A 27,199-nucleotide genomic window follows, 5' to 3' on the forward strand; every position below is an offset into this window, starting at 1 on the left:
TATGCCAATGATCTCTAGTGAATAATGGACGTTCCATTGGAGGCCAAGGAGTGACCATTCCAGCCTCTCCCAAAATTATTCCCGCAAACCAAACACTACCGACGGATTCATGGAAACGAAAAGTTAAATATCTCTAGGCAAGTAATGGCAAGAGCCAAGGTTTAGATTAAGCACAAACTCAAGAATGATACATTCAAGTTACGAAGCTTACTTGAAAACTTTTATAAAGAAAGAGCACTCCCCCTTATTGTTTAGGATATACGTAACAGGTGTGTCGTATTTACACAGTATCTACTCTTCCACAAAATTTGGTTGAAAGTAACTGTTACCTTCAGCGATGAAAGCCCAAACACTAGTTGCTACCGTGAGAGATGGCTGATGATATAGATTTTGCAGATACAGATGCAGTAGGGCTAAGAATATCCTGATCTACATTTCCAAAAGTGGCCTGTCCTGTCAACATCTTTATTGCTATTTGAGCAACCTCAGCAAACCAGTCATCCTCCGGTAATACACTGAAAAACATGGAGGTCCAGGACTTTCAGTAGATACTCAAATTGACAAGAGGATGTCAAGAGTTACATATCTAATGCAATGGAAGTAAAGTAGTATACAGTAAGTTTTGAGAACCTTAATCATGAAAGAAAGATGAAAAAGATAAACTTGCATGAAGTTATTTCCCTCTTTCCAATTTTTTCTTCCTTTTTTTTCTTGTCCAACTAGGCATACCTGTAAGGATCTAAGCCAGTCGCAGCAACTGATTCAATAGCTCGGCCTATGATGTTTTTAATAACTTGATGAAGATTTCGAGACAAGTAACGCCCCTGGGATGCAAAGAGTATCACAAACTCCATGTCCAAGTAAAACTGCAAAAAGTGAGGAGAAATCTTAGTGACCTTTTTTTACCCCCCTCACAAAAGGGCAGAAAGCAGAACAGAAAACAAAAAACCTGTTGAAGGCCTAGAGGACCCAGAGGCTTTGGCCCCTCCTCTATCTCTTCCCAAAAGCTTTGGTCATCGGAAAGCCACAAGATGACGGTCTCTGTGAGTCTCATCAATAGCATAGTTGCAAACCTTTCCCTTCCCACAAACGTGTCCGAAGCAATGCTTGCAATTCGAGTCAACTTTGCAAAAAGTTCCTGAACAGATATGTTTTTGCGGATGAACCGCTCAACATTGGCATGCAAATGCAAGTAATTATGCAACAAAGCATGTATAGCATATAAAAGCATCACCCTTGAATTCTTAACATGCAAATGTCATCGGGAAGATGGGGCGTAATTCCTGCCATTACCCATCTGCGGTAAAATATGAAGGGAAGATGGGAGAACTAGAGCTGAAAAAGTTTAAATAGAAATAAACGGCAACTGTCCTAAATCATGAAAATAGCATACAGGTGGTAGCTAGCAAGGAAAGAATTGAGGAGGCTGTATTGAAACCAATGTTACATGGATTTGGGTTTGAGTACTGGGTATAGGTATGTGTTTAGCAGTCTTTAGTGTTCGATTCATCTAATAGACTAATTCCCATGTCATGGACACGTGGATATCTCAATATATTAATACCTGTCAATGTTATCTCGTATTATGTAGGGTAAATTATGCTTACTAGCCGTTAGAGAGTAGTTCATGCATATTATGGTTATTTTTATACAGAGTTATACAACAAACTTGAATACTGAAAATGATTACTCAGTGAATGTCCAACTACATCGAAAGCATTTTCCCTTAACAAAGTGTCGAGTGTGCGGCATGGGCACTTCATATATTTAGACAAGGTCATGTACCAAGGATTGAGGCCAGACTATCAAATTTGTATTTTCCACTGAATTTAAACCATCTAAAGCTATAGCGATTTGTTCCAGTGCCTTACAGGCACTGCATCATTATTTCACCTAGCAACACCACAGAGAAAGGCCATAGACGTGGTCACTTTGACTACAGAGGGGACCTAAAAGTGCTGAAGTACTACTTTTGAATCTAAAAACTATTTAGTGATGTTGCTCCAATGCTCCTTGTATAGAACTTTTTTCTGTGTTGTTTGCCCAATTCTTATGCAAGTCGGACCCATCATCAAGCACAATTAACCATTCTTAATTCATTACGTACTATTTTTCATAGTCCTAATTGTATTGGACATTCAGTAACTAGCAAGTTTCATCATCCTTGTCAATTTGGCATGATCTATAATTTTACAAACAAAACAAGTACACTCCCAAGTGCAATTTTTCTTCTAAAGTGCACCCTCCATAGGTTGTCCAAAATATTAGTCCAAGTCAAAAAAAGGAAGGGGTTTAGATCTCCAAACTAAGCTTCACAAATTAGTCCGTCAAAAATAGTTTCAAAAGTGGGGCATTAGGACGCAACGGTGCAAGTGAAGAGTGAAATCAATTGTTTAAGAGGACATGCGTCAAAGTTGGAAGTCCCCAAAACTAAGAGGAAGGGGACAAAAGAGCACCTGATATATTGGAGAAGGAAACCACTCAGGCTCATCTGCATTTCCATCCATGCTTATGTACATCTCTGCACTCAGCCGGACGCTGCCATCTTCCATAAAGATGAGCTCAAGGGCATGTTGTCGACAGAAGCTATCTCTCAACTGATCAACAAAGCGCTGAAGCCGCCTCTTCAATTCCCTCTGCTCTGGAGCACGATTTTGCCTTTCAGATGTCCTTCTGGGGGGTTCATCAATTCTACTATTCTGGCTGAAGGGTTGAAGCTTGGAAGCAGCACGTGGGAGCAACTCATCTGCTAACAACAAGGCGTTTGCTAGGAGAGCTATCTGTTGGGCTTCAGTCTCTGCCATTCTAACTATTCTACTCCCAGACCCCTCCAAGTTCTCAGTCTCCACTGAACCAGGCAATGCGTTTATGAGCATATTGACATATGAATTGAAAGCTTGTACAAGGCCTTCCAATGCGTGGTCTGCGAATTGCAAGCTCTCAAGGGGACCCACATCCTCGCAGAGATCCTGAAAAGTATGACAGAGATAATATGAGTGCAGAAACTTGAGTGAGCCCTACATAGAAAGCAGATTGGAAGATGATTGAATGCGTGTTTCAAACCAATCCAGTGCCTTAATAGTTCTTACCAGGTGGAGTAAGACAACTTACATTGCTTCTATGGCCAAATTAACTTTACACCAGAAACATTGTCGCAACTTGTTGCATGACAAAGAACAAACCGAACCAATTTATTCAATTCGCGTGTCAAGAGCTATGTAATCTTTTAGTTTTTTAATTAATCCATATCCTTTTTCTCATAGTGTTCCATGTTGACTTAGCCTTGCCTCCCCTTGTATTTTCATAACAATAGTCTTATGGCTGTACTTCACTACTCTATCTACCGCTTTTCTTTAGTAGTTCATCTACTGCTCTTCATTTTGTGCGACCAAACCACGTTAATGCTACCTCTGCGGATTCAGAAACATTTTTGCATGACAAGGAAAAAGACTGGATTGAGAAATAAGGATGTTATATATGACAATAGTCCTTTGATATTGTGCAAAAAGGAAGGATAAAAGTAAATCACCTGGGCCATGGAATTGAACCTGTGAGCACTGCTAGACAGCTTTGATTGTGATGCAATCACACTACCAAGAGATGCACTACCCAAAGACCGCGTACCAACTGGTGGATAAGCAAGTGACCAATCATCTGCAGCAGCAAATGCAGCAGTGCTGTGTTCAATTCTCTTCAAATTCGCACTCAATGCTTGTTCAATACAAGGCCTAAAGAGTCGTAAGAGGACAGGAGAAAGAGCCAATCCACGAGATTCTAACAAAGAACAGTGACCCAGGCAAATTTGGACACACTCAGCCACAACTCTTAACCCACCCCCAGCCGCTGATGAGGCAAGAACATGTCTTTTAATTAGTAGAGAGAAAGACTCAGTCTCCTTCACAGCCCAAGTGACAAGCTCAGACGTGTAAGCCGGCTCATCCCCAAAAACGGCCAAAGAATCACTCGCAGCCTGTGCAATAGTGGAAAACACAAGTTGTGAAAGGGATGAAGTATATGTGGCCCCATTTGAAGTTCCTGGGCGAAGACCTTGCATGTTGTACTGTAACTTCTGCTTGTGTGACTTGAGGAGCAAGTTATGAGCACGTGGACCATCCCCCAGTTGTTTCAAAGCTTGAACAGATGAACGAAGCTCAACACTACGCGTGGAAGGTTGACAAGCGGCTTCTGCAAGCTGATCGGCTAGTCTTTGCCTTTGTTCTGTGATAGTGTTCTTTAATAACAAGAGTGAAGATTGAGTCAGTGTTTTCTGGTGATTAGCTTCCTTTGCTATACGTTCTCCTTCATCTAAAGCATCAAGAGCTTCCTTCACTCTCCTTTCAGCTAGTAAAACTTCAAGGTCTTCCAAAAATTGAGCTAGCCATTTTTCTGTATTTGATGGTTCTCTATCTTCCAAATCGAATATGTTGACTTTCATTGAACCTTCTGAACCAGAAGAGAATGATTCTAGACGAGCTCCTTCAGACAAAGCGTGAATGAGAGCTGCTTGAGTAGATAGGAAGTTTCTCAAGGAGAGTAGCTGCCCTTCAAGATCAGAAATCTCCCTTGATGTACTGCATAGGGAAATGATGTAAGATAGGATTTAAGGATAATAGATTCCACAGAGTTGGATTCTCAATTGCAAATAGTATGTCCATCTGGTCATGACAAAACTGACGTCGCTGAGAAATTCATGGAGTTTCTAATTACTCTTATTAATTATTACCCTTAGTTATGACAAAAGGCACTTTAACTTGCTCAGAATGTACGCATTCTACATTGAAACTATCCCACATATATAAACTACAAAAAAAAAAAAAAAAAATTTCCATATGCTGCACACATTAGTTGAATTACATTGCATAAGAATGTTGTTCTCCATGTTTATTATGAAGACTTTGCCCATACTATCAAATACGGCATGTGTTCAGTATTTGCTGAGACCAAGTATCCAAAATGTTACATGATAATATCTGAATTATAACCATGCCTTAAGGAAATAAGAATGAAGATGAATGCTGCGATCAACTTTGAGAAAAACCTAGGAATATGGTTCATAAAAACTGGATGAAGTTTCAATTGCTGACAAAGGAGCTACTTGGAAAACCAAATAAGTAGAAGTGGAACCACCAATAAAAATGCCTGAAACATAAAATAACAAGGACAAAAAAAGATATGTAAAGGGAGAACCTGAAAATATTTGATTTTTTTCTTACAATTACAGAAATCATGCTCACCGTATAAAAGCTGAATAATTTGCATAGACGCTTTTGCGCATCTCCTCTGCAGATGCTGCCTTTAAATCCACAAGGTACTTGACCAACATCCTAATTTGCTGTTAGTAGTGCACAAAATTGATTAAAACAGATGCTTCACACTTGATAAGGACGTCAAACTTACTCTTCCACATATAAGCAAGAGCCTTTTGCACTACTTTCCAGTATAAATTTTCTTCGCAGTTGGAGATTATTATACTGAAAAGTAAGAGTTGTGTATCGAGATACAAAGATTTGCCGCGAATGATACACAATAACGGCACAAGCACATGGACTATTATTCAAACCAGGGAACATATGAACTGTCATTAATTAACATAAGTCATAAAAACACTTAAAACGCATAAAAAAGAGCGAAAAAAAAACAAAAAACAAAAAACAAAACCCATCAGAAGCGAGGGTCTGCAGAGCTCTAACTTAACTAACATCACCAAATACGATTGTAATTCACAACTTAATGCATGTATGTACATCTCTGGGTACATAATCAAGTGTTTGTGTGCTTGGGCAAGTACACTCAAAATCAACAGAAGCTATATTCCAGTCATATTTAAAGAGAATGATTTTTCCACTCCACACATTTTTATAACGCACTTCATAATTTGTCTTCTAGTGCATAAAATTACGCACCCCACAACTCCCAATACATTGTATAAGAAGAATTTTGAAGTGCGTTTTATAAAAACGTGGAGTGCAAAGATTATTTCCCTATTTAAATAAACCCAAAACCGGGATTTTTGCGCTACGTGGGGACCCTATAGCAAAATCGTTGATGAACTAATGCAAGGTAGGTAATAAATTGCCATAACTTTTGACATTTGGTAGACGACGGGGGCGGCTCTAGTAGTGTTTCAGCGGTTCAAGCAAGCCCCTAGGTTTAAAAAATGTACTGAAATTTTATACTTTTTATATGTAATTTGATTTTTTTTCTTTAATATTGTCTGCACTGGATCGTTCAAACAAAGCCAAAATAAATGAAAATTCCCTTGAATTAGTGAGTATGTAAATCATACTATCTAGCTTGACAAAGCGAAATGAATTACGTCGGATAAGCTTTCAATCATAATAAATAAATTTTTGTAAAAAAAATTATTTAAATATTTTTGTCACCGTTGAACTACAATCCTAGAGTCACCCCTGGTACACGAGTGCTTCAATTAAAACGAATAAAATACGGAAAAACAAAAAATCCCATCGGACTACTTCTCGATTTGCCAAAAAAAATTAGCATAACAATAGATTTAACAATGTTAACATCGAGGGTCCGTGAATTTGCAAAAATAGTTATATGTAAGATCGAGAGCTCAATCTCAGATTTCCGGAAAAGCGAAACGGGGTCGTTTGGTAACGCGAAACGGGGTCGTTTGGTAACCCGAAACGTGGGATTGAATGGAGAAAACAGAGGAAAGAAAGAAAGAAAGAAACCTTTTCGTTCATTTGGCGGCACTTGTTGGTGACATAGCCTTCGGGATCGAAATTAGAGGATTTGAAGGCTTTGATCTTTTCGCTGAGAGTGAGCTCGGCTTCGAATTCCGTCTCGTCTCCTTTGCTCGACGAGAACGAGGCTGTCGGGTGTGATATCTCCATTTCTTTTTTTCTTGAAACAGGGATCAGGCAACCAAAATGATCATCAGAATGGGAAGAAAGTCAATTGGGAGATGCAATTTAGGACTAAGGAGGAAGGATTGATACTTGATTTGGGTTGAAACATAATTATTGGATGTGGAGAGAGAGAGAGAGAGAGAGAGAGAGAGAGAGAGAGAGAGAGGCATCTTTGGCCGTTAGAAACCCCGCGAATAGGTCATGGTAAAGTGATTAGGAGGAAGATGTGAAATTTTGTTTCGTTTTGCTTCGTCAAGAACAGAAAAAGCAAATGAAGAACAAAACCTATTCTGATTTATTTTTAATATTTATTGACACCAAATTAAAGATTTTAATTAGTTTTTACATTCGATTGCAATAAAAAAAAAAGTTCTTTAATTCGGTGTCAAATAATTATATGCAGAAGTACTTCAATTTTTTATTCAAAAGATGCACGGCTTTTTGTGATGAACTACATTTTCGAGCCGGAGACGGTACTTTTTGTTTGTAAGCACAAATTGCCTAACAAATATAAATTAAGAAAGTAGCGGTGCGTTTTACTGCCACAAGGACACATACAATATCAATTGGAAGGAGGATTCAACGGTGCACACCTCCAAAATTTTTACTAGCAATCAAAAAAATTCGTAACTCAAACCAAAAAAAAGAAGAAGTAATTAGTACCCAAAAAAATGCGTAACTATTTTTGGGTGTACCATACACCTCTATTTGTATCTGCGACAAAAAAGTAGTACATTAACTGCTAGTCTGCTACCATAACATTTTTCAATTGCATAACGAATGAGCCAAAATATATATGCTTACCATACACTAAAAACACCCGTTACAGGCACTAAAAATATGCCTACCATCTTCCAAAACTACTCGTGCTATAGACTTCCAAGGTACGTTGCTTTTCATAACTAACCAAAAAAGTGCCTATGCGGACGCCGAGTAAATCAATGAATTAGCAACTCTCTTTCCGAACACTTGGCTCCCCATACAAGAGAATTTTTTTTAATTAAAAAACTTTTCCATTAGTCTTTTTTTTTTTTTTCGTTAGTAAACTTTCCACTAATCACCACATACCTCATTAAGACATGAGAGGGATTGCCTGATTGGTCTCAAATCTCACTTGATCATAGCTTGATAATTGCACACAATCAGTACACATGAAAATGAAGCACTTGATCATTACAGCCTTACAGGAGCATAGAATGTCAAATTTCCACAAAAAACCTGTTTACCGCTTTGACCGCTGGTAGCTGTTTTCCTCCCGTCAACTTCCTCCTCCGTGAAATGAGAGAACCACCATGCTTATATTGACTGTGTTATCCATTCTCTGTGGTCGGTTCTGCTGTTATACCTTCGATATCAGTTTCTGGTAATAATCTGAACTTCAGAATCTTATGGAGGCGGGCCACTGGATTCACTTCTTTGGCTGGAGGTAGCGTCTGGTCTATTATGAATTTCCCCGAGAAAAGGTTAGCTTCAGATGTTCCAGTCTCTTCATGTACCACAGGAGCAGATTCTGTGCCCCCAAAAAAAGGATCTTTCTTTAGCCAACATACAATTCTGATTAAAGCACAATAAAACCGTTGGACATATGCGACTAAATCTGACGTAAAAAGATCGTTAACTATTGGTAAAATCAATTTATTTGCCATGCACAACAGGTGGTTGATCTGAAAACAAATTCCACATAGCTCGTTGTTTCCAAATTGTGAAGGTCTTCATTTTATAAGTCTATAACAAGCATGCTAGGTACTGTAGAATTAGAGACCAATCTTTGCTTGGCATGCAAATATGGCCATGGCCACCAAAGAGTGGCTTTTTACAAAGAGCAATGACACATCAAATGCACAATATGATCTAGGAAAACGGGGAGCGGTTTTTCTAAACCCCCTAATGATGTCAAAACCATAAACAATACAATACTAAAAATCAAAACTTCAAATGTAAAGAACATCAATACTTAGAATGTGAAACATTGAATTTACCCAATCATATAGTGAAATAAACCAATGGACCCACCAAGACAGGTTGACCTGTTCTCTCATAGCACTTAAACCCGTAAAGAAGCCAAGGCTATATCCCAAGCGTAAGTCAAATAAAAACAAGACATTATAGTGCATGCTAAGAAGGATGATGAGACAAATAAAAATTTTAACCACATTCATCACGTTGTGGACATCTAGTCTTTGCATATTCAACATAGACAAGGGTCTTGTTTGATGAGTGGTGAGGGTACCATCACAACAAAATTGAGAGATAGACTCTCCCGCCCTCCCTAAAAGCTGCATTTTTCTCTTTGATAGCATAATTATGGCTTCTCCCTATGGTTGAGTGACCTTTTGAAGAGAAAAATAGCTAAGCTAATATTAAGTGTTGGCATAGTAGGAAAAGAATGTGACTCACCGCCTTCAGTGAAAACAAAGCATGTTCCAATTGTTTCTTCGTATTCTCCAATCTGAGAGATCAATAAAGGGAAGTAAATTGTAATGCTAAAGCTAATCCCTCACAACCTACTAAGGTTAAAAAAAAGAAAAAGGGAAAGAAATATCTAACCCATCCGAAAATTGACCAATGAACTATTTCTAATATAAGTTATTACAGCAACAAATCAAACAACGATAGACTACCAAGTAAAAGCAAACTGAGCCGATAAGGCCTCCTGAGGTCTAACGCAAGGTGACAAGGCGAGGGCAAGGGCTTCAACAAAGCGACGCGAATGCAGGAGGCACCTCTTAAATCGAATAACGTGAACAAAAACTCCAATGATTCCAAGAAAAATGATTTATATAACAATCCAACCACTAAACATTCATCTAAAACATGAAATATCCAACAAAACCCAGATGCCAATATCCAGCAAAAAACAAAACATCCAACCAAATGCAAACATTCCAAATGCAAATATATAATCACCTATTGACATGGTTCGGCTGTGAGAGAATGTGAACTGGTCTGGGTAGGTGCGATTGTCAGAAGAACAGAGACAATCCTAGGGTGACATGGCCGATGCTTGTCTCGGTCAGTCTTTCTATCTTTTTCAGAATTGAGTATCCAAGGAATGGTTACACCTTAAAAATCTTTAGAGCAATGATACATAGGGACATGGGGTAAGATAGATAGTACGGACTAGAAAGCCAGAAATGAAGGGCCATATTTAGAGATAAGGTAAGTAAGATATCATAATCTATTTGTCTAGGTGGAATGAATCCACAATATGAGGAACAAAGGAAGGATTCAAAACAAAACGAATAGCAATTCCCCTGGGAATGAACAAAACCTTTCCAAGCTTTTGACTCACCAGCTTTACTTTATTGTCGATAACCAAAATTGGGTTTAAGGTGTCAAGACCCTGCATTAGGAAACAAAGACAATGACAACGTGAGGTCAAAATTTGCAAACAAAACAGAACACTAAAGCAGCAAGTAGAGAGTCTTAAGTCACTAAAAAGACTTCGACTTAGTCAAGTTATTAACTGACAGATGAATGTCATCCTTTGAACAATTGTTGCTAATTAAGTCTCAAAACAAAAAAAGCAATAATAATGCCAAGCAAACATTTTGTGAAACATACCTTACGTTTAAGAAAAAACTCAAAATAGATATTAAAGGGTTACGAACATACAGATAGAACATATGGTGCATTTGGTGGAATATGGACTTGCCCAGAAACACCATCCAAATCAAGCAACACATACACTTCGTCATCCTCCACCTGATCATGGGACGATGAAATAGCTGCCATTACCTGCACAAGTTAACAGCCAAGGGCAAGAAGAAAAGGAAATCTGAAGGCAAGAACGAGAAGCCAAAATTTGGGATCATGCGTCAGAGACTGAGGTGGAACAAACTGCTCCTGACATCACCGACAATGGCCAATACAGGTTTCTCATTGCTAATTAGGAGGAGGCTACCGTAGAAGTGTTCAACTGATCATCAAGACTGATGCCTTCCATTACACAACTTCTTAAGCAACATGGTGAAGTCAGATTAAGGGATCCGATCTCCTGTCTTACTAATTCAAAAATATCAGCTCATATTTTGGAAATAGATTCTTTTTTTCTTTTTCTTTTTTTAATCTTTCGAAAGTTTACGTCCTACAATTGTAGACCCCCTTATTTGTTGGTTCTAAGCTTGATGTGTGTGGGGGGTGTATATGGGTATGATTGGGGAACAAAGCTGGAGTTGAAATCAAATATGGGGGTCAGCCACCAAGGAAATGGTTAGGAGCTTTAATCTGGAGGTTGAGAAGATGAATAATGGAGGTAATTTGTGTCGTGGTAGTTTATAAGGTTAACGTACATTGGAGGTTTATTCAGTTGTTTTGATCACAATCTTACCATACATACGAAAATAACTGCCCTACAACAAACATAAAAAACAATGAGCATGCAGCTACGTGCAACTAGATTTGTTGTGTTCGAGCTCGGCTCGTTTACAAAACGAGCCAAAAACTCAAGCTTGAACTCGGCTGTAAACGAGCCGAGCCTACTGTTTTGAGTTGAGCTCGAGCTCGAGTTTTTGGCTCGTTTAGTGAACGAGGCGAGCCTAACACTCCAAAGCTCGAGCTCGACTCGATTACTAAACGAGCAGAGCTGTTTGAGCTGCTCGCGAGCAGTTCGGTCCATTTGTCGCACTACGTGCATCGCGTAACACTATTATAGAAAAGCAAAACAGAGAACCGTGATCATAAATAAATTCCTCTGCAGAATAAGAGATTCAAACCTGTAGTCAAATTTCACAAATGTTGTTGCCCTTTTCGTTGACCTTTGTTATCCAATAATCTCTGCAAATTGAACACAGAAGTTGGGCAAATAATATCAGACCAACCGGAAATCAACAAATTAGAAGCCTATTGCTCACTGTCGTGTTCGATTCTCAACCCCTTAATAAATCATGCTGCAGCCATCATGCAGCGAATTCTCCGTCGACTAAAGAGAAAAGTCGGCTTATAGAGCTTAAAACCCTTAGATTTTTCCTAATAATGAAGCAGCAAAAGGAAATCCACCGCATGCCTGAGGCACATATTGCACGGTATACGCAGTTACGCACGCATACAGAGAGAGAGAGAGAGAGGAGTTAGGACTTGGGTTGCGGTCGAAACGTGGGGAAAGAAACGGAAAGGAAAGCTTTGTTTGGATTAGGGAAAGGGATGGAAAGTGAGGGAAAAGACAATGAGAATAAATTGAGGGAAAATGAAAGGAAAATTTTACTATTCATAATACTTGAATTTTTTATTTTTTCTAATTTTTCTTTCCAAACCGAATAATTGGAGGAATTTTTTTTTTTTTAACTTTTCTCTCACTTTCCCAAAGTTCTAAACAAAGCCGAAGAGAAAGTTCTTTCAAATTTTCCTCATTATTTTCCCTCTTTTTGCCTTTCCTTACCCAAGTTCCAAACAGAGGCTAAGAGCATCTCCAACCCATGCTCTATTCTTCCATTTGAGAGTATGAAACTCCTCCAACCCATCCTCTCAAGCCTCCTCTATTTGAGAGGATGAGATTTTAATCTTCCATATTTAAAGGATGGAAGAAAATATGGAGAATCTCCTCTAAAATCACTTTATGAATAAATAGAGGGTTCGTGGTTGGAGTAAATAGGAATAGTGATTTCCTCTAAAATCGCTTTATGAATAAAATAGAGTATTGGCTTTATGAATAAAATAGAGTATTGGATTGGAGATGCTCTAAAGGAAGAGTTAACTGATTAGGGTTTTGTCATGGAAAATAATTTTGGCACTTTAATTTTTGATGATGTCATTCTAAAATTTGTCTTTTAGTGTGCTTGCTACGTATTACAAGACAAGTTTTGAAGTGCCATCATAAAAAATTAGAGTGCCAAAATCAATTGCCTTTCGTCATTTGTGATTTACGAGTTCAAGAACATGGACGGTCTAAATCAAAAGGAGTAGAGATGGATGGGCCAGATTGGGTGTAAAATAAAATACCAACCTATATAAAAACCTCGGTTTATTCTGTTGAGTAAGTCGGTTCCGTTTCGGCCTGGTTCATTCTAGTATTTTCAGTTCGGTCCTATGGAAGATTTAATTCTTCAAGTCCGAACTGAAAAAATTAAGGCTCGTTTTGTTTCGATGTGAAATATTTTATAATGTAAAATATTTTTTATGTAAAATATTTTTTTAAAAAACAAACTTCAAACTTTTATTTTCAGGTATTTGATTGACATTAGAAAATATTTTCAGAAATCAATAAAATAGTGTAGAGAGAGAGCGGGAGCTTAAACTGTGGAGAGATATAAGAATATCGGAATTGAAAGTGAGTCAGGACTGACGATGGAAAAAACTGAGCAGTAAGAATTGCAGTAGAACGCAACGGGTTTATTTTGAAAAATAACTTGCAAACGATTTAAGGGTAAGCCATTTTCATTCAATTAATAAAAAAAGTTTTACATGTAAAATATTTTTCTCATTTTTTTACAAAACCAAATACCAATAAATAGGTAAAATATTTTACGCCCAAACAAACGGAGCCTAAGTATTTTTCTTTCCTCCAAAATCGAAACCGACCTGGAAAGGGCATGGACCAAATACCAACTGAAAAGTTTGAGAACCAAAAATTTCAATCAGTTTTTTCGGTCGGCTTGGGTTCTCGTTTGTCAACGAGGGAAGGTCACGTCTGTCCAAATCGCCTTCATCTCGAGCCATAGCTTATTAGCTTATTGAATTTTTGTCTTTATTTAAAAAAAAATTAAGTTTCAAAAATAAGTCAAATTTTTGTGGACTATGATTCGTCTTGACGAGAGAAATTGAAAAAGTATAAAACTATTATTGAAACAAAACAAAAATTTGGCTTATTTTTGTCTTTATTAAAAAAAATTTGAATTTCTATCATAATATTTTGTTTTTCAGATTTCTCTAGTCATGACGAAGCAATAATTCAAAAAAAAATCGATGCAAAACTAACAAATGCAAAAAAAAAAAAAAAGAATAAAGACAAAAAAAAGAATCTAAATAAATTATTAAAAGACCCTTAATAAGTTCGGAGTATAATTAGGTCTATGTTGCCATTTTGAACCACAACTTGAGTTATGGAATGGTTTAAAAGAGAGAGATGAAAATAAAAAAAATATATTTCCCTCTCAAAAGCTCGATATGAAAATGAGCTTGTGCAGCCTCCATACTCATTGTTGTTGATCTTGAATTGAATACTTTAACATGATATCGATATCTTTTTGTTTATGCGCATCGCCAATTATGTTGAACCCATTCTGTCAAAAAGTCATGTTATGGGGATATAATAATCTTTTTTATGGTATAGTTTGAAGGAATAAAGCTGATCTCTAGATCACTAGCTATTTGGAGATTTCCTGAGAAGCTAGATACGTAGTAATAAATAAACAAAAGAACCTTTTTTGCTCCTTAGGATTATGAAAGTGATTCCTTAAGTGGAGGTGGCTTAAAAAGAAAAAGGAACATATTCCATTCGAAACAACATTACTCTGAATTTTAATGTAGTACTAGCTACTATGAACGGCCAAGAAGCTCTGCTTTCCAACCTGGGTGATCACATATTCGACTCGCACCCAGCGAAGTACTCCTAGTGCATTAATTAGTTAGTATTACCCAAGTAAAGCATGGTTTGCGAGGGTTTTAAATAATGGTATCGGAATACGTAAAGGTAATAGTCGCAGCATAACGGTATGATTCACGGTCACTATAACGGATACCAGTTACCGACGGTATCGGAAGTATCCAAAGATATGTACTAACTGGTATCAGTTACAATGATTGTGAATTTTTATAAATAATTTTAACAAAGGATTCAAATTAGCTAAAATACATGTAACGGTCGAGTATTGGCCGTAATGACCGTAAATCGGTCTATGAATCACAAACGGACCAACCGAGCTGGTTGACACTCATGCGGTTTTCCATCTGATCGATATATCGGGGTACAAGGGCATCAAAAGGCTTAAAAATCTTTAGGTATCCACCGGTACAATAACAAGAGAGTCAACCTTTCGGCATTGTAACAGGGGAGATTTGGACATAGAAATTCCACTATATTTGCAACTATCGTCAAAGCAAAAGGGTACTTGAATCCCTTCACACCTTAGAAATCTCAAGAAAGTAAATGAAAAGAGAAAAAGGAAAAAAGGCTGTCCAACCTCAGCAGTTTTATTGGCTAACAACAATGGGATCTCCCCCTCTGATAATCACATTCTACATCAAGACCAGAAACCATGCCAAACAGTAGAGCAACCAAGTACCTGCCATAAAAACCAAGCTGACTTATTAATCGAGGTGCACGTAAACTAGTCCGAATTTTTGGTTGTCAGAAAAGCTTAGGAGAAAATCAAAACTTTTAAATCCTGGGGCCACCGGGTGTTACGCTCCGTTGTTACCTTCAGGGTCCCGGAATTAGTCGAGGTGCACGCAAGCTGGCCCGGACATTCGGTTATCAAAAAGAAAACAGACAAATAAAATTGATTACCTATCTTCCATGGGAGTAGCAGCAAGCCATTGTTCCAGGACGCCGCGAAGTAACAATCTGTGGTAGTATTAATCCCACTGAGACAATTACAGACGAACGTATTGTAAGGTCCGGTGTAGCCGCAAACCCCGTTACTCCTCTCGCAGCTCGCGCAAAGAGCCGGGTACGCGTTGTCGAAGTTGAACTTATACTTGAGCGCCACCCCGTAGTACCAGCTCTCCGGATCGTTCTCTCTCCCGTCGAACCCGTATATCCCGGAGTACGAACTGCACCGCAGCTTCTGCAAGTCCATCTCGAACTCCGGCCCGAGGTCCACCGGGGTGTAGACGCAGCAGGTGGAGATGGGGACGTTCAGCCTGCTGACCGCCTGGCACGAATACAGCAAGCTGCAGACGGAGGCGCCGTCGGTGTCACAGAGAGGGGCGGCGCTGCTGTAGTTTCCGCCGCCCGACGACTTGTAGATAGGCGATGAAGAGGTGGAGCAATCGAGCAGCGCGAAGATGGTGTTGTCCTGGAAGGCGAAGGGTGCGTCCCAGTCGAGGCCGAAGCCTTTGCTCGGCCGTGCGCAGGCGCAGGTGGACATGGTGGGGTCCGATACGTAGAGTACTTGGTTCGTGTAGTCTATGTATGTGATGGGGTAGCAGCCGGTGTGGGTGGAGAGGGTGAGTTGGTTTGGGGTTTGGGTTTGGTCGCAGGTTACGTGTTTTTGGAATCGCGGGTCGCCGCAGCCGGTGCCGGTGCCGAAGGGGTACTTGATGGGCTGCTTGCCGCATGTCCGCTGGCAAGTTTGGCCTGAGACGGAGGAGGAGAGGAAGATTAGGGAGATTAAGGAGAGGAGAATGGTGGAGGAGGTATGGTTGAGATTCATGTTTGTGTTTTGGAGAGAGAGAGAGAGAGAGAGAGAGAGAGAGAGGAGGCGGAGGAGTATGGGGTGGGATTTATAAAATATGCAACTGGCTTGCCAGCTAGCTGGTGAATACTCCCATTTTGAGGGGAGGGAGGGAGGGAAAAGAGAGTAATCATTCAAGGCTATCGACCCAGCGTTCTCTAAATTGTAATCCCAACTACTTACGTAGCGACAACTTTAGTGTGGGTAGTTAAAAAGACAAAGAGTCTCGCATAGTGTGATGACTGGCGATCTTTTAATTGCCGAGAGTACCACCTAATAATGACACATGATACGCAGGGAGTAAGTAATAATTGGTTGGGGAAGAAGCATGTGCTTTTTCCTTATCATACTTATTGTTAATGACTAATGATAATTCTCTTGTTTAGTAAAAACAAAAAGTATGGTAAGGATTATGATTACCAAAAAAAAAAAAGTTAGTATATATATATATATATGGTAAGAATTTTGCTTATAAAATCCTCGAAAATCCTATGTGTACCGACCATTTTTGGACCGAAACCGTACCGACGGCCGCGCGCGGCCGTCTCCGGCCACCGGACGGCCAATCCGAGCCGTCCAAAAATTTTAAAAAAAAAAACCGAGGGGCCCAACGCGGGAATCAACGTCATCCGATGTGTGTAGGGTGCTTGATCTAAACACCCTATTTTTCGTGTATACATATATACACGAAAAATAGGGTGTTTAGATCAAGCACCCTACACACATCGGATGACGTTGATTCCCGCGTTGGGCCCCTCGGTTTTTTTTTTTTAAATTTTTGGACGGCTCGGATCGGCCGTCCGGTGGCCGGAGACGGCCGCGCGCGGCCGTCGGTACGGTTTCGGTCCAAAATGGTCGGTGTATATAGCAGTACTCTAAAATCCTTGCTCTCCACGAATATATGCTGATGCTAAAACAGCCACTGTAATAATCTCACATCTCAGTTACACTGACAGAATATATATAGTACACTGATTTAGCCCACCATCAGAGAATTCAATATTCGTCTCATGGAGACCCAAAAAAAGCCTAAACAGGACCTTCGATCTCTTTTAGTTTTTCTTCTTTCTTGTAGCTACTGATACCAAGAAACAGTTGGTAAGTACAGCCCCAAGGCTTATTATTCTGGCTGGTCGGTGAGTTTGCTCTCCGCACATGCAATTGAATGACCATGGTTAGATTCTTGGGTCAGGCCGTAAGTGAGTTATTCCTTGTGAATCTCTTAGTCCCGAATCTCTTAGTCCCGGCATGGACGATCTACTTTTGACCGAACTGGAGAGATCGAAAGAGAATTAGTCGAGGTACGTGTAAGCTGGCTCGAACACTCTGACCGTGAAATAAAAAAAAAATGTTTGTAAGTCCAAAACTGTTGTCCGTTCATGAATTCATAAATTTCAGGGAACTGTTAATTAAAGGATTAATTATACTTTTGGGTAGGATTTCAGGATTAATTATTGTGCCATTGCTGTCACTTCTCTTTAATTCCAATACAAATACTACTTAAATTGCCTACCCAAAAGAAGAAAGGACATCATCTGTTCAGCATTAGAAGTTTCTTCGGCCTTTCAACTTGAGTATTGCTCAGTGGTCACCTCCACCAACTCATCAGAAAAGGCTTATAATGCAGAAATGAGGGAAAGCTAAAGAGTGGCATCGCTATTATATGCCCATTAATTCACTGATTAGCCTCACTACAGTTGGTTGGTATTTCCACTGCCCAATCCGATCAAAGGCAAGGTTATCCGTGCCGGGACTAGAAAATCCATAAAAATTTACTTTCTTGAGGTTTGACCCTGTGAATCAAACGTGCTTGCTTATTTATTGCAGTATGGTTTGTAGTGGTGGCTTGCTGAGTTAGTGCAACGCTATTACAACAGCATGTGCATCCATCTTGGATTCACATTACTCTGCAATAGCTTCAATGCCAGTTTCATATCTCATCTTGTTTGCCTTGGGAATCTCTCCATATGCTATGTTATTTTATCCTACATGTTAGTATTATTCATTGAAGGAGATGAATTCTAGAAGAGCTCAAACGTTTTCAAAAGTTAAGTCATTAAAGTGGGAGGACGACGTTCTAAACGATAGATAAGATAGGAACTGAACTATCTCAACCAACGCTTTGTTGTAAACTAGAGACCAGATGATCGCATGAAAGCCTTAAAGGCCATGTTTGATTGGTTCTACGCAAATTTTAACAAAAATAAAAGATTGGTTCAAAACCTTATGCCACCGGAATGATAATATACCTATCATCATCTCCAATGGCGTTCATGCCAAATTTTTAAGAGTCAAAGGCATTTTTTGGCTTTGCTACATTGTTATTTGGTCAAAATTTGACAAAAGTGTCGACCCATGCTAAAGCCATTTTTTGGCCGCCTCTACTTGCAATTGTTGGATCACACCCTCATATCACGGCCATTGAATTATTCCCAAGAGTCGTTAGATCGCAACCCTTGCAAGAAATGGCCAAGCCATTTTCGGCTCCCAAAATGTTTCCCCATTGGAGGAGAGAATTTTTGTCTTTGAAGCCGAAGGCTCCCAAAATGGCTCCCTGTTAAAGTTGCTCTGAGATGAGGACTCCCAATGGACTAATAGAGAAAATTGTTAATTGCACATGCCTAAATTATTAGTTTTTTAATGTTATGTAGGATTTTATGATCAACTATGAAAATGCAATCTAACAAGATTAGTAAATCAATCTCTATGTCTAATCAATTTAGTTAAATGCAAATTAGTCAATGGCTTGAAAGAAAGGTTGAATATAGAAAACAACATGATCATCACCATGCATATCTCTCTCTCTCTCTCTCTCTCTCTCTCTCTCTCTCTCTCTCTCTCTCTCTCTCTCTCTCTCTCTCTCATGGCTTGGCAGGTTATGCCTAGGCTCTCCTTCGCTCTCTCGTATGATCACATGGGTATGAAACGGTTCTTCGTTAGATCTTTATTTGTAAAACAAAGATAATTATAGACAGCAACTATTCATAAAAATGAGACTATCAAGCATGTTACTAGATTTTAATCTTTTTCTGATTCTAATATTGCCACAATTTCCTGATTATGAGCTCCCTACCCAAGTGGACATGCCTCCAGGATTAGGTTGGTTCAGGCATGCACTGAAAGCCCCCTCTTCTTTTTTTTAATCCTCACCGATAGTCAAGGATGGAGCCAAGGAGGGCCAATAAGAGCGGTCGCCCCACTACGAAGAAAAAAAACTCTACTATTATATTTTAAAAAATAATTTCTTATGAAAGTATATAGGCTCGCTCCCCTCTAGTATTTTGGGGGAAAAAAAAAATCAAATAGTATTATCCAAAATCCAAATTGTAGCCCTAATCAATAGATTCAATACATAAAATATAAATTACGCAATGAAGAGCCTAATGTCACATTAAACACACAATCAAATTTTTGGAAGGCCTAGCTTGGTATAACTTCCAAGCACTCGAGGGCACAAGTGTACTTCATGAAGAGAATAAATGGAACAAAAGATAAATATTCATGCAAGGGTCTTATAGGGCTTATACAAAATATTGGGGGCAATGGGCCCTTGCTACTTGTTTTTTGTTTTTGTTTTTTTTAGCGAAAGATCATCCCATTTATATTTCAAACAAAAAGATTACAACTACAATAACAAAGAACATACAACAAAACAAAACAAAAAACAAAGAAAAGCCGCAACAAATTAGTACCGAATCAAACCCATCAGACATTAGATTCGCCTATGATTGTTTTGGGTATGGAAAAGGAAAAAGAAAGACTAAAGTTGTACGATCCAATTAGTCAGCCATTAGATCCTTCAACCTTTTCATTTCTTTTTTTCTTACCCAAATCATCGATCCAAACAGAGCCTAAAAATCCGAATCCATTACCTTTTCAAATTCGTAGTTACAACATGGCGCCTCCCAAAAGCAGCAATGACAGAAGGAAGAGCACCAGCTCCTTGTGTGGCTCAATCGATTTTTTGCTTTGTGAGGTAGGAGAAGGAACCGGGGGCCTGCTAACCGTCGTCACATTTGTTTCCTTCGCGCAAGTGAAATTGCAGCGGCTTGGACTTACTATTCTGTACACGCCGCTGCTTGCTAGAATGAAAACGTCTTTCCTGTTATCCTCTCCGAATGAGAACATGTATTCTAGAGCAGCTAAACGACTATTTGGCACGGAATTACAGGCCATAGGAGAGTCGGTAGCGCAACTGAAAGGAATGGAAGTCGTCGTAAAATTCCCACTTGTTATTGGGGTTTCTGCAGCTGCCCATATTGCACTTGAATATAAATCTCCATACAAGTAACTGAACAATCCATTCGCAATTAGAAGGGTTAGTCATTTACCGTTAGTTTATAAAATTTCAAGCAAATAACATGATGAGACGGAGAGAGTTTCGAAACAAAAGTATCACATAACGACACCTTAATATGTAAATCAAGAGGGGATCTTAATATTTACCTTCCATACAAGCATGGATCAGTCGTGGAGCGATAGAAATATCCACCCGATATTGCTGCAGAACCTAAGTTCTTGTTAACGTCAGAGTGAGTGTATCCCAGAACAGGAAAGATGAGATCCGTTGCGTTAGCAGCAGAAGTATTTGCGTTGAAGGGAAGAGGTCCTTCGTACAAACTCCATCCGTAGTTCCCGCCCTTGGTGATGAGATCCACCTCCTCATATCTATCCTATTAGAATTCATTTGTTGTAACGTGCTAGTATCAGAACAATACGTAGTTGCGAAGCATTTGGAAGAGAATTATGCAGCCAAATTTGGTACATTATCGTAGGAAGAAAATACTTAAAAATCGGGCACGATCTTTATATTGTCTGTTCTCTGTTTTCATTTCTAAGAAAGCACGTGAAACTTTTTTGGCGAACTTTTTAGGACAACGAAAAGTGAAAACATATAGTTTCATTGGGAGAGTCGTTTTATGAAAGTTAAACAACCCTCCCTGCGGAAAGTCTAAGAGGCTGCTTCCAAAATTTTGCAAACTATCTTTGAACAAAAAAGAAACGACATGTCTTTTCGAACTTGCCATTGCTTTTATTTCACAAATCACACGAAACAGAAAACGGAAAAATGAAAACATGCCATTCAATCTACCAGGCCAACGTCTGCACAGAGGAAGTAGGAAGGCCTTTCTAAATCAAAGCTACAGCGCCAAGGATTTCTGAGTCCCAAAGCCCAAATTTCAGGCTCCGAGTCGTTGTCTTTGGCATAAGGATTATCCGCGGGGATGGAGTAGTTCCCCCATAGACCAAGATCACTTATTTCTTCTGGACCTGAACACCCATGGAAGAAAGTGAGAACAAATGGTCACAAGAAAGATATAACAGTAATGTTGATTTTCCTTTCCACAAGTTATAAATAAGAGCATGGGAAAGTTTTTCGTAACATCTCATGGCAAAGCTACAAAAGTAATAGGGTCCTCAGCCCCGAGAGTCAGTTGGGTTGGTTGGTAGGTTTGTTTCCCACACAATTAACAGGGTTTGATTCTTAGGGTCAGGCTGTAAGAAAGAAATTTCTTGGGAATCCCCTAGTCCAGGTGTGGATGACCTGCCTTTGATCAGACTGGGGAGGGAATTCGTCGAGGTGTGGATAAGCAAGCCCAAGCACCCCCGACTGTGGAACCAAAAAAAAATAGTAGAAGAGAAAGTAATGATTGAGGCATATACTCACTTGGTATGTTATCTACATCAAGCCTCAAAATTTTTCCAAGCAGAGATTTCTTGCTTTGGGCAAAACTATAAGGATCACCTTTGATTCCGCCATCCCCCATCATCAAGTACAAATACCCATCTTGTGGTCCGAAAAGAATCTGGCCGCCATGATCAGCCGTAGACGGAAGCCCCATTGTGAATATCCTTCTCACCTCCAATGGTTTAGCATTTTTTGCCTACAAATATATCATAATCAAACCAAATACTAACTATTCTTAATAAATCCTGCTTGATTTAACTATAGAATTCACATGCCTTGTGAGTGTGTTTGTGTGTGGTTATAGAATTTTTTTTATTAAGAATGGTAAAAAATTCACTTCTTCATCTTTCTCACACTATTCTTCTTCATGATTTCGTTTCTCTTCCCTCACTTTCCACAAGTTCCAAACAGGGCGTAAGAAAAAGAAATTCAAGAATCCGGGAGAAAGTTAAAAAGAGAAGCCAAACAATACCATTGAAGGATCTGATGCAGTTCCATTGGCAGAAAACTCCCCAATAACACTCTGATACCGGCACGGTTGCGCTCCATTCGACGTACTCAGCTTTGCCGGATCACAATTCACGTCCGAATTACACGAACACCTTCCCGAACACGCAGGCGACGTAACCTTATCGCAGTTAAAGGAAGCAAAGAACCTCCCGTTACTCCCGAAATCTGGGTGAAACGCCATTCCCAGCATCCCAAAGCTCGTGTCTAGGTGAACTTGATCACTTAAATCCACAAACGGGTTCGACTCGTCCAATCCCAAGCTCTCCCCCGAGCCCTGCTCTGGTACCGTAGCCAGCCATATTTTACCAGCTTGGCTCGACAAGAAAACGCGCTGGGACCCATCCGGGTGCGGGGCCAAGTTAATGTACTGCCCGCCGTCGAGTTTCTCGAGGCACATGCCGTGTGGTGGTACCAAGGTTCCGGAGTCATTAAGAGAAACCGGTTGGCCGTTGAAACAAAGGGAGTTGTTGTCAGGGGCGCCGCCAAAAACTTGGCAGAAGTCGGTTTGGGATTGCCAGAGGTCGGTCAGTTTGGTGGAGGTGGAGTTTTGTGGGACGCCCCCGGCACTGCCTTGCAATGAGGGGGCGAAAGGGGAGTTTATGATGGAGGTGTTTTGACAAGCAGTCCATACGGTTGAGCAGAAGCTGGTTGTGGTTGGAAGGGAGGAGTTGCAGAGGATGGGAACTGGTTGAGGACCTGATTTGATGCCGAATAAGTCTGCTGCATATTGATCACAAGTCTGCAACATAACGGGAAAAATGCAAATTAACATGTGATAGTTTCAGTTTTTTGAGGTATATATAACCGTTTTTGCGATTAACGATTTTCGTTTGAGAATTTAAATTAAACAGAGAGATGAAACAGAGATTGTGAGAGTTGAACGTTGTAATTCTTGTTGCATAAAATGAACCTTTCTTCAATGTAAAACCACCTTTATGTTGTGTTGTCGTGTTTGAGCGATTGTTTTGTTTCCATTCTGCGTTGGTAAAACACAAAAAACATACGAATGGCCGAGCGCCAAGTAAAAGACTGTTTTAACTTTCCTGTGAGTTTCATTTCTCTCGAGAAATTTGTACACTAATCCGTGATTTGAGCATAGTTCAATAGTAGTCAGCATGTTGGATCACTGTGTCTTTGCAATCCAATGCCAGGACTGTCAAGAAAGCTAATGCAAGTTCGCTATGAGTTCGCGGTGTCGAATTCAGTGAAGCTGGGATTGTGTCTAAACGTACTTTTAGAGAGCACAATATAATGAGGTTTCATAATTGGCTTTATCAACTGCATGACAAATCCAGAAATTCAGGAAATTGTGGCAAAATTTAAATTTGAAAAAACCAGGTTCATATATCTAAAAAACTAATTTCAGAGAGTGTGTATAGATATGAAATGGGTGCAATTCTGAAGCAAACAAAACACAGCCTAATTTGATAGAAACTAAAACAAGATAGGGAGAAATGAATTTGTTTTTGCCCAGTCCTTTTCTTTTTTCCATCACAAAACCAATTCCCAAGCGCTAGCCTAATTTAATCGAAAATGGACAAAACAAGAGCGAATAGCACTTGACCTCAGCAGGTACAAACTGGGCCTTTCTACTACTAGTAGTGGCAGAGATACCGAATTATAAAGAATTTACAAGGAAAATGCATTAGGCTGTCAATAAGGCAGAAAAAAGAAGAAAAAAGAACAGAGCTTAAAAATTTGTTAAAGAGCTTTGAAAAATGGTTAAGAGTGTATCAAAAACTGTGATTTGTTTGTATTCTTTTTACCTTACTAACTCAACAGACTGTCAATAGCGTAACTGTTTATATAATGGCAACTTAAAGCTCGTTTGGATGGTTGCAATAGACATGAGAGATTGGATTACAAATTTCGTTGAAGCCCGTTTTTATAACAATTGAATGCTATATTGATACTCCCTTACTAATTAATTTGATGAATTATACGTATGAGATGGATTTACTCATGACATGAAGTAAGTAACACATTATTGTTAGCTTAACAAAAAAAAGAAGTAAGACATGATCTTTAGAGCAAGTGCAACAGTGCATTTTTAGCTATTCTAGCTAGCTCAAGACACAAAACACCTCCTCCAAGAGCCCCTACCCCAGATGAAAAGGCAAAAAGAAAATGAAACAACGGAAAGAATGAGTATTTTAATAGGTAACTGGTAAAGTGGAGAGGGTTGTTGGAGGGTTGAAAAGGAGGAGGATTAGCTAAATCCAAAAATATGAAATATTCATTAGTTATTTTACATATTCATTGATGCACTTGCATAAACAATATAATTATACTGTACTACAAGCATTTCCAAGCCGGGGAGAATATAATAAATAAAGATGTCTTTCTAATCAGGGTATTCGGGCAGCTTACGCATCCCTACTAATGTTTGAAGGATCAATCCAGCATTTTCTATCGGGAGCCCGATTAAAACTAGAGCAGCGCCTCATTGAAATTATGATAGCAACTAGAAAGTAGCAAATCCTTGAGCTTTCGGCGTTTTGCCACTCCCTTTAGAACAGCATGTGAACAAAGATAGGCCACAAAGAGCAATATTACAAGAGATGCCCACTGTACAAAACATGGCAGATAAGAACTTACTGCGCAAAGAATTGATTTCACAAGAGTAGCACAGCCGGAATCAGATATATTCATTGCCAGAAAATTCTTTCGCAGTTCCAAATCTTTAGCTGAATCACAGCAGACTTTCCCATTGTATGGACAGAAGGCCAGAGGGGTCTTTTGTATGGCAGGTGCCCCTGTACCAATTCCGGAGGAAAAAAACAGAACATTCATTGATTGAATTAAAATAGATCAAAATTTTCATATACTACATATATATAAGTATATATATATATATGAGAGAGAGAGAGAGAGAGAGAGAAGAGAGACTCACTCAAATCAGTACACATGGGTAGTGAAGAAGCAGGAAATGGAAGCAACAGGAGGTGACAAAACAGGAAGAGAAAGCTAAGAATGCCATCCATAGTCCACCGAGAGAGAGAGAGAGAGAGAGAGAGAGAGAGAGAGAACAATACCCACTTTTTTACCTGCTCAATGCAGGCTTGAGAGTATGGGTTTTAATAGCTGGATATGACAAGTGGTATAAAACAGCCAAAAATTGAAGAAACTCTTTCGAGTCTTCCCCACTGTCCTTATCACAAGAAACTCTCTCCCATTCGACAGTTTTTCAGCCACATGAAGTCAAGAATCACAGCGGTCGGAGTACATAGCAAAGTTGGGAATTAATTAAGATTTCAACAAAGACTTGAAGCCCAAAAATTGCGCAACTATTCAAATCTGAGTTGACTTGGACAAATATGAATATAGCTCAGAGGATGGTTGGTGGTTAAAGAGTAGAGCATTGATGTTGAAATATAAATATAAATATATGCATGTGTATTTACAGATAAGGCGACCAATGTTGGGGAAAATCTTGATAATATTTTGTGTATTGTACCCATCAACTACAACCCATATTTGCTGGACTCCATTAATTGTACTCACAAAAGTTCTTCACACGAATCACACCCCAAACCAGGATTGCGCTTGAGAGCATCTCCGGTCCTTCCGCAAAATTTCACTCAAATAGAGTAAAATTTGTGAAGAGCCGAATAAGCCTTAAAAAATGTGAGTTAAAGTTTGAGTCTTCCATGATTTTATTAAAACTGAAGTAAAAAGGCAATCTTGTATGAGATTGAGTCAAGGATTAGAGTGAGTTAAAAGGGGTTTACTTAGAATTTTATTTTAAGTCAATTAAAAGGTTCAGGGTACGATAGGGTGGATGAAGCGCCTTTTCCTTTGCAAATATGTACTCATTTCTACAGGGACATAATGAAAAAACAAAAAGGACTCAAATATCTTTCCCCATAGTCCCATCTTCGCTAGGGCAATGATTTTCATATTCTTCTTTTTTGCAACCACACTCATTTTTTTCATTTTATATGTACATTTACATGATTAGTCTTTCATGCGTGAATTTTCTTACATTTGGAATGGTAATATTGTAAATGCACTTCACAAGATAACAAAACAAGGAGTGCATTTAATTACCCTTTGCTTATATCCCATGTGATTCCCTCTTTTCCTTATCTCTCTGCAAATTAAAAACTCAAAGGTAGTATATGTGTATTGTGTATTATCCAATGGGTTGGGCTGGGCCACCAGTTTATGGCACCAATAATTCAACCCTTCTAGTAGCTTTAAAAACTACAAACCTCAAGGGAGGTAGCTTTGTATTTTTAAAGCCTTCTAGTAGATTTAAAAACTAAAAATCTAACAACCCTACCAAATGGATGGCCGCTTTAGATCAGTGTTGGGTTCTTATATTCAACAGGATAAAACAATGACAAATCAGAATATTGATTGTCAAGTGACCTTTTCCTCCTCCATAGGGTCATCGCCCACTGTCATACTGTATGATTCATACCTTTCCAAAAGTACGAACTCAGGAACTGAGTGGGTCTTGAGTCAACGAGTCATGCTGAGTCATGAAAATCTCAAGCAATTCACATATGTACGTTATTTGTGAAGCATAGAGTAGTCTGAGAATAAATGAACTAAATGCTCTAACCCAATAGTACAAGAAATGTGAACGAACAAGCAGCAGCAACTATAGTAAAAGCATAGGGTTTCTGCAATGCACTGCTATCTGTTTGGTAAAAATCTCGATTTTATATTATTTGCTGGATTCAAGTCTGTCATTACTAATATTAGTGTAGAAAAAACCGAGGGAGTTGAAGAACAAACCTATGAGCTTGAACTCTGAGGTTACTAACGATGTCAAGAATCGGGTG

General features: G+C 39.1%; 4 protein-coding genes across 6 annotated transcripts; all 4 read right to left on the reverse strand.

Annotated features, from left to right (window-relative positions):
* Positions 1-134: 134 nt before the first annotated feature.
* LOC131310924 (exocyst complex component EXO84A) lies at positions 135-7,831 on the reverse strand. 2 transcript variants are annotated; one of them, XM_058338191.1, is made up of 7 exons: positions 6,699-7,831; positions 5,235-5,332; positions 3,530-4,571; positions 2,457-2,969; positions 950-1,138; positions 730-866; positions 135-515 (listed from the first exon to the last, which is right to left on the reverse strand). In XM_058338191.1, the coding sequence occupies exons 1-7, from the start codon at positions 6,858-6,860 to the stop codon at positions 353-355; spliced, it is 2,304 nt and encodes a 767-aa protein (XP_058194174.1). In that variant the 5' UTR covers positions 6,861-7,831; the 3' UTR covers positions 135-352. The 2 variants fall into 2 exon arrangements, with proteins under 2 accessions (XP_058194174.1, XP_058194175.1); XM_058338192.1 differs by lacking the exons at positions 135-515; positions 730-866; positions 950-1,138 and adding an exon at positions 1,148-1,297.
* Positions 7,832-7,972: 141 nt separating this feature from the next.
* On the reverse strand, positions 7,973-11,966 carry LOC131310926 (uncharacterized). 2 transcript variants are annotated; one of them, XM_058338194.1, is made up of 6 exons: positions 11,729-11,963; positions 11,591-11,651; positions 10,491-10,613; positions 10,168-10,218; positions 9,273-9,324; positions 7,973-8,385 (listed from the first exon to the last, which is right to left on the reverse strand). In XM_058338194.1, exons 3-6 carry the CDS (start codon positions 10,608-10,610, stop codon positions 8,186-8,188), a joined length of 423 nt encoding a protein of 140 aa, XP_058194177.1. In that variant the 5' UTR covers positions 10,611-10,613; positions 11,591-11,651; positions 11,729-11,963; the 3' UTR covers positions 7,973-8,185. The 2 variants fall into 2 exon arrangements, with proteins under 2 accessions (XP_058194177.1, XP_058194178.1); XM_058338195.1 differs by having other exon boundaries at positions 8,265-8,429; positions 11,591-11,966.
* A 2,888-nt stretch (positions 11,967-14,854) lies between these two features.
* LOC131310925 (wall-associated receptor kinase-like 15) lies at positions 14,855-16,336 on the reverse strand. The gene is made up of 2 exons (XM_058338193.1): positions 15,319-16,336; positions 14,855-15,094 (listed from the first exon to the last, which is right to left on the reverse strand). Exons 1-2 carry the CDS (start codon positions 16,184-16,186, stop codon positions 15,048-15,050), a joined length of 915 nt encoding a protein of 304 aa, XP_058194176.1. The 5' UTR covers positions 16,187-16,336; the 3' UTR covers positions 14,855-15,047.
* Positions 16,337-19,683: 3,347 nt separating this feature from the next.
* On the reverse strand, positions 19,684-25,679 carry LOC131311262 (HIPL1 protein-like). The gene is made up of 7 exons (XM_058338624.1): positions 25,300-25,679; positions 25,005-25,162; positions 22,369-23,145; positions 21,876-22,092; positions 21,300-21,478; positions 20,654-20,880; positions 19,684-20,498 (listed from the first exon to the last, which is right to left on the reverse strand). Exons 1-7 carry the CDS (start codon positions 25,388-25,390, stop codon positions 20,096-20,098), a joined length of 2,052 nt encoding a protein of 683 aa, XP_058194607.1. The 5' UTR covers positions 25,391-25,679; the 3' UTR covers positions 19,684-20,095.
* Between the last annotated feature and the right edge of the window lie 1,520 nt (positions 25,680-27,199).

This window comes from Rhododendron vialii, chromosome 12a (genome assembly GCF_030253575.1).
Source record: "Rhododendron vialii isolate Sample 1 chromosome 12a, ASM3025357v1".
NCBI classification, from domain to species: domain Eukaryota; kingdom Viridiplantae; phylum Streptophyta; class Magnoliopsida; order Ericales; family Ericaceae; genus Rhododendron; species Rhododendron vialii.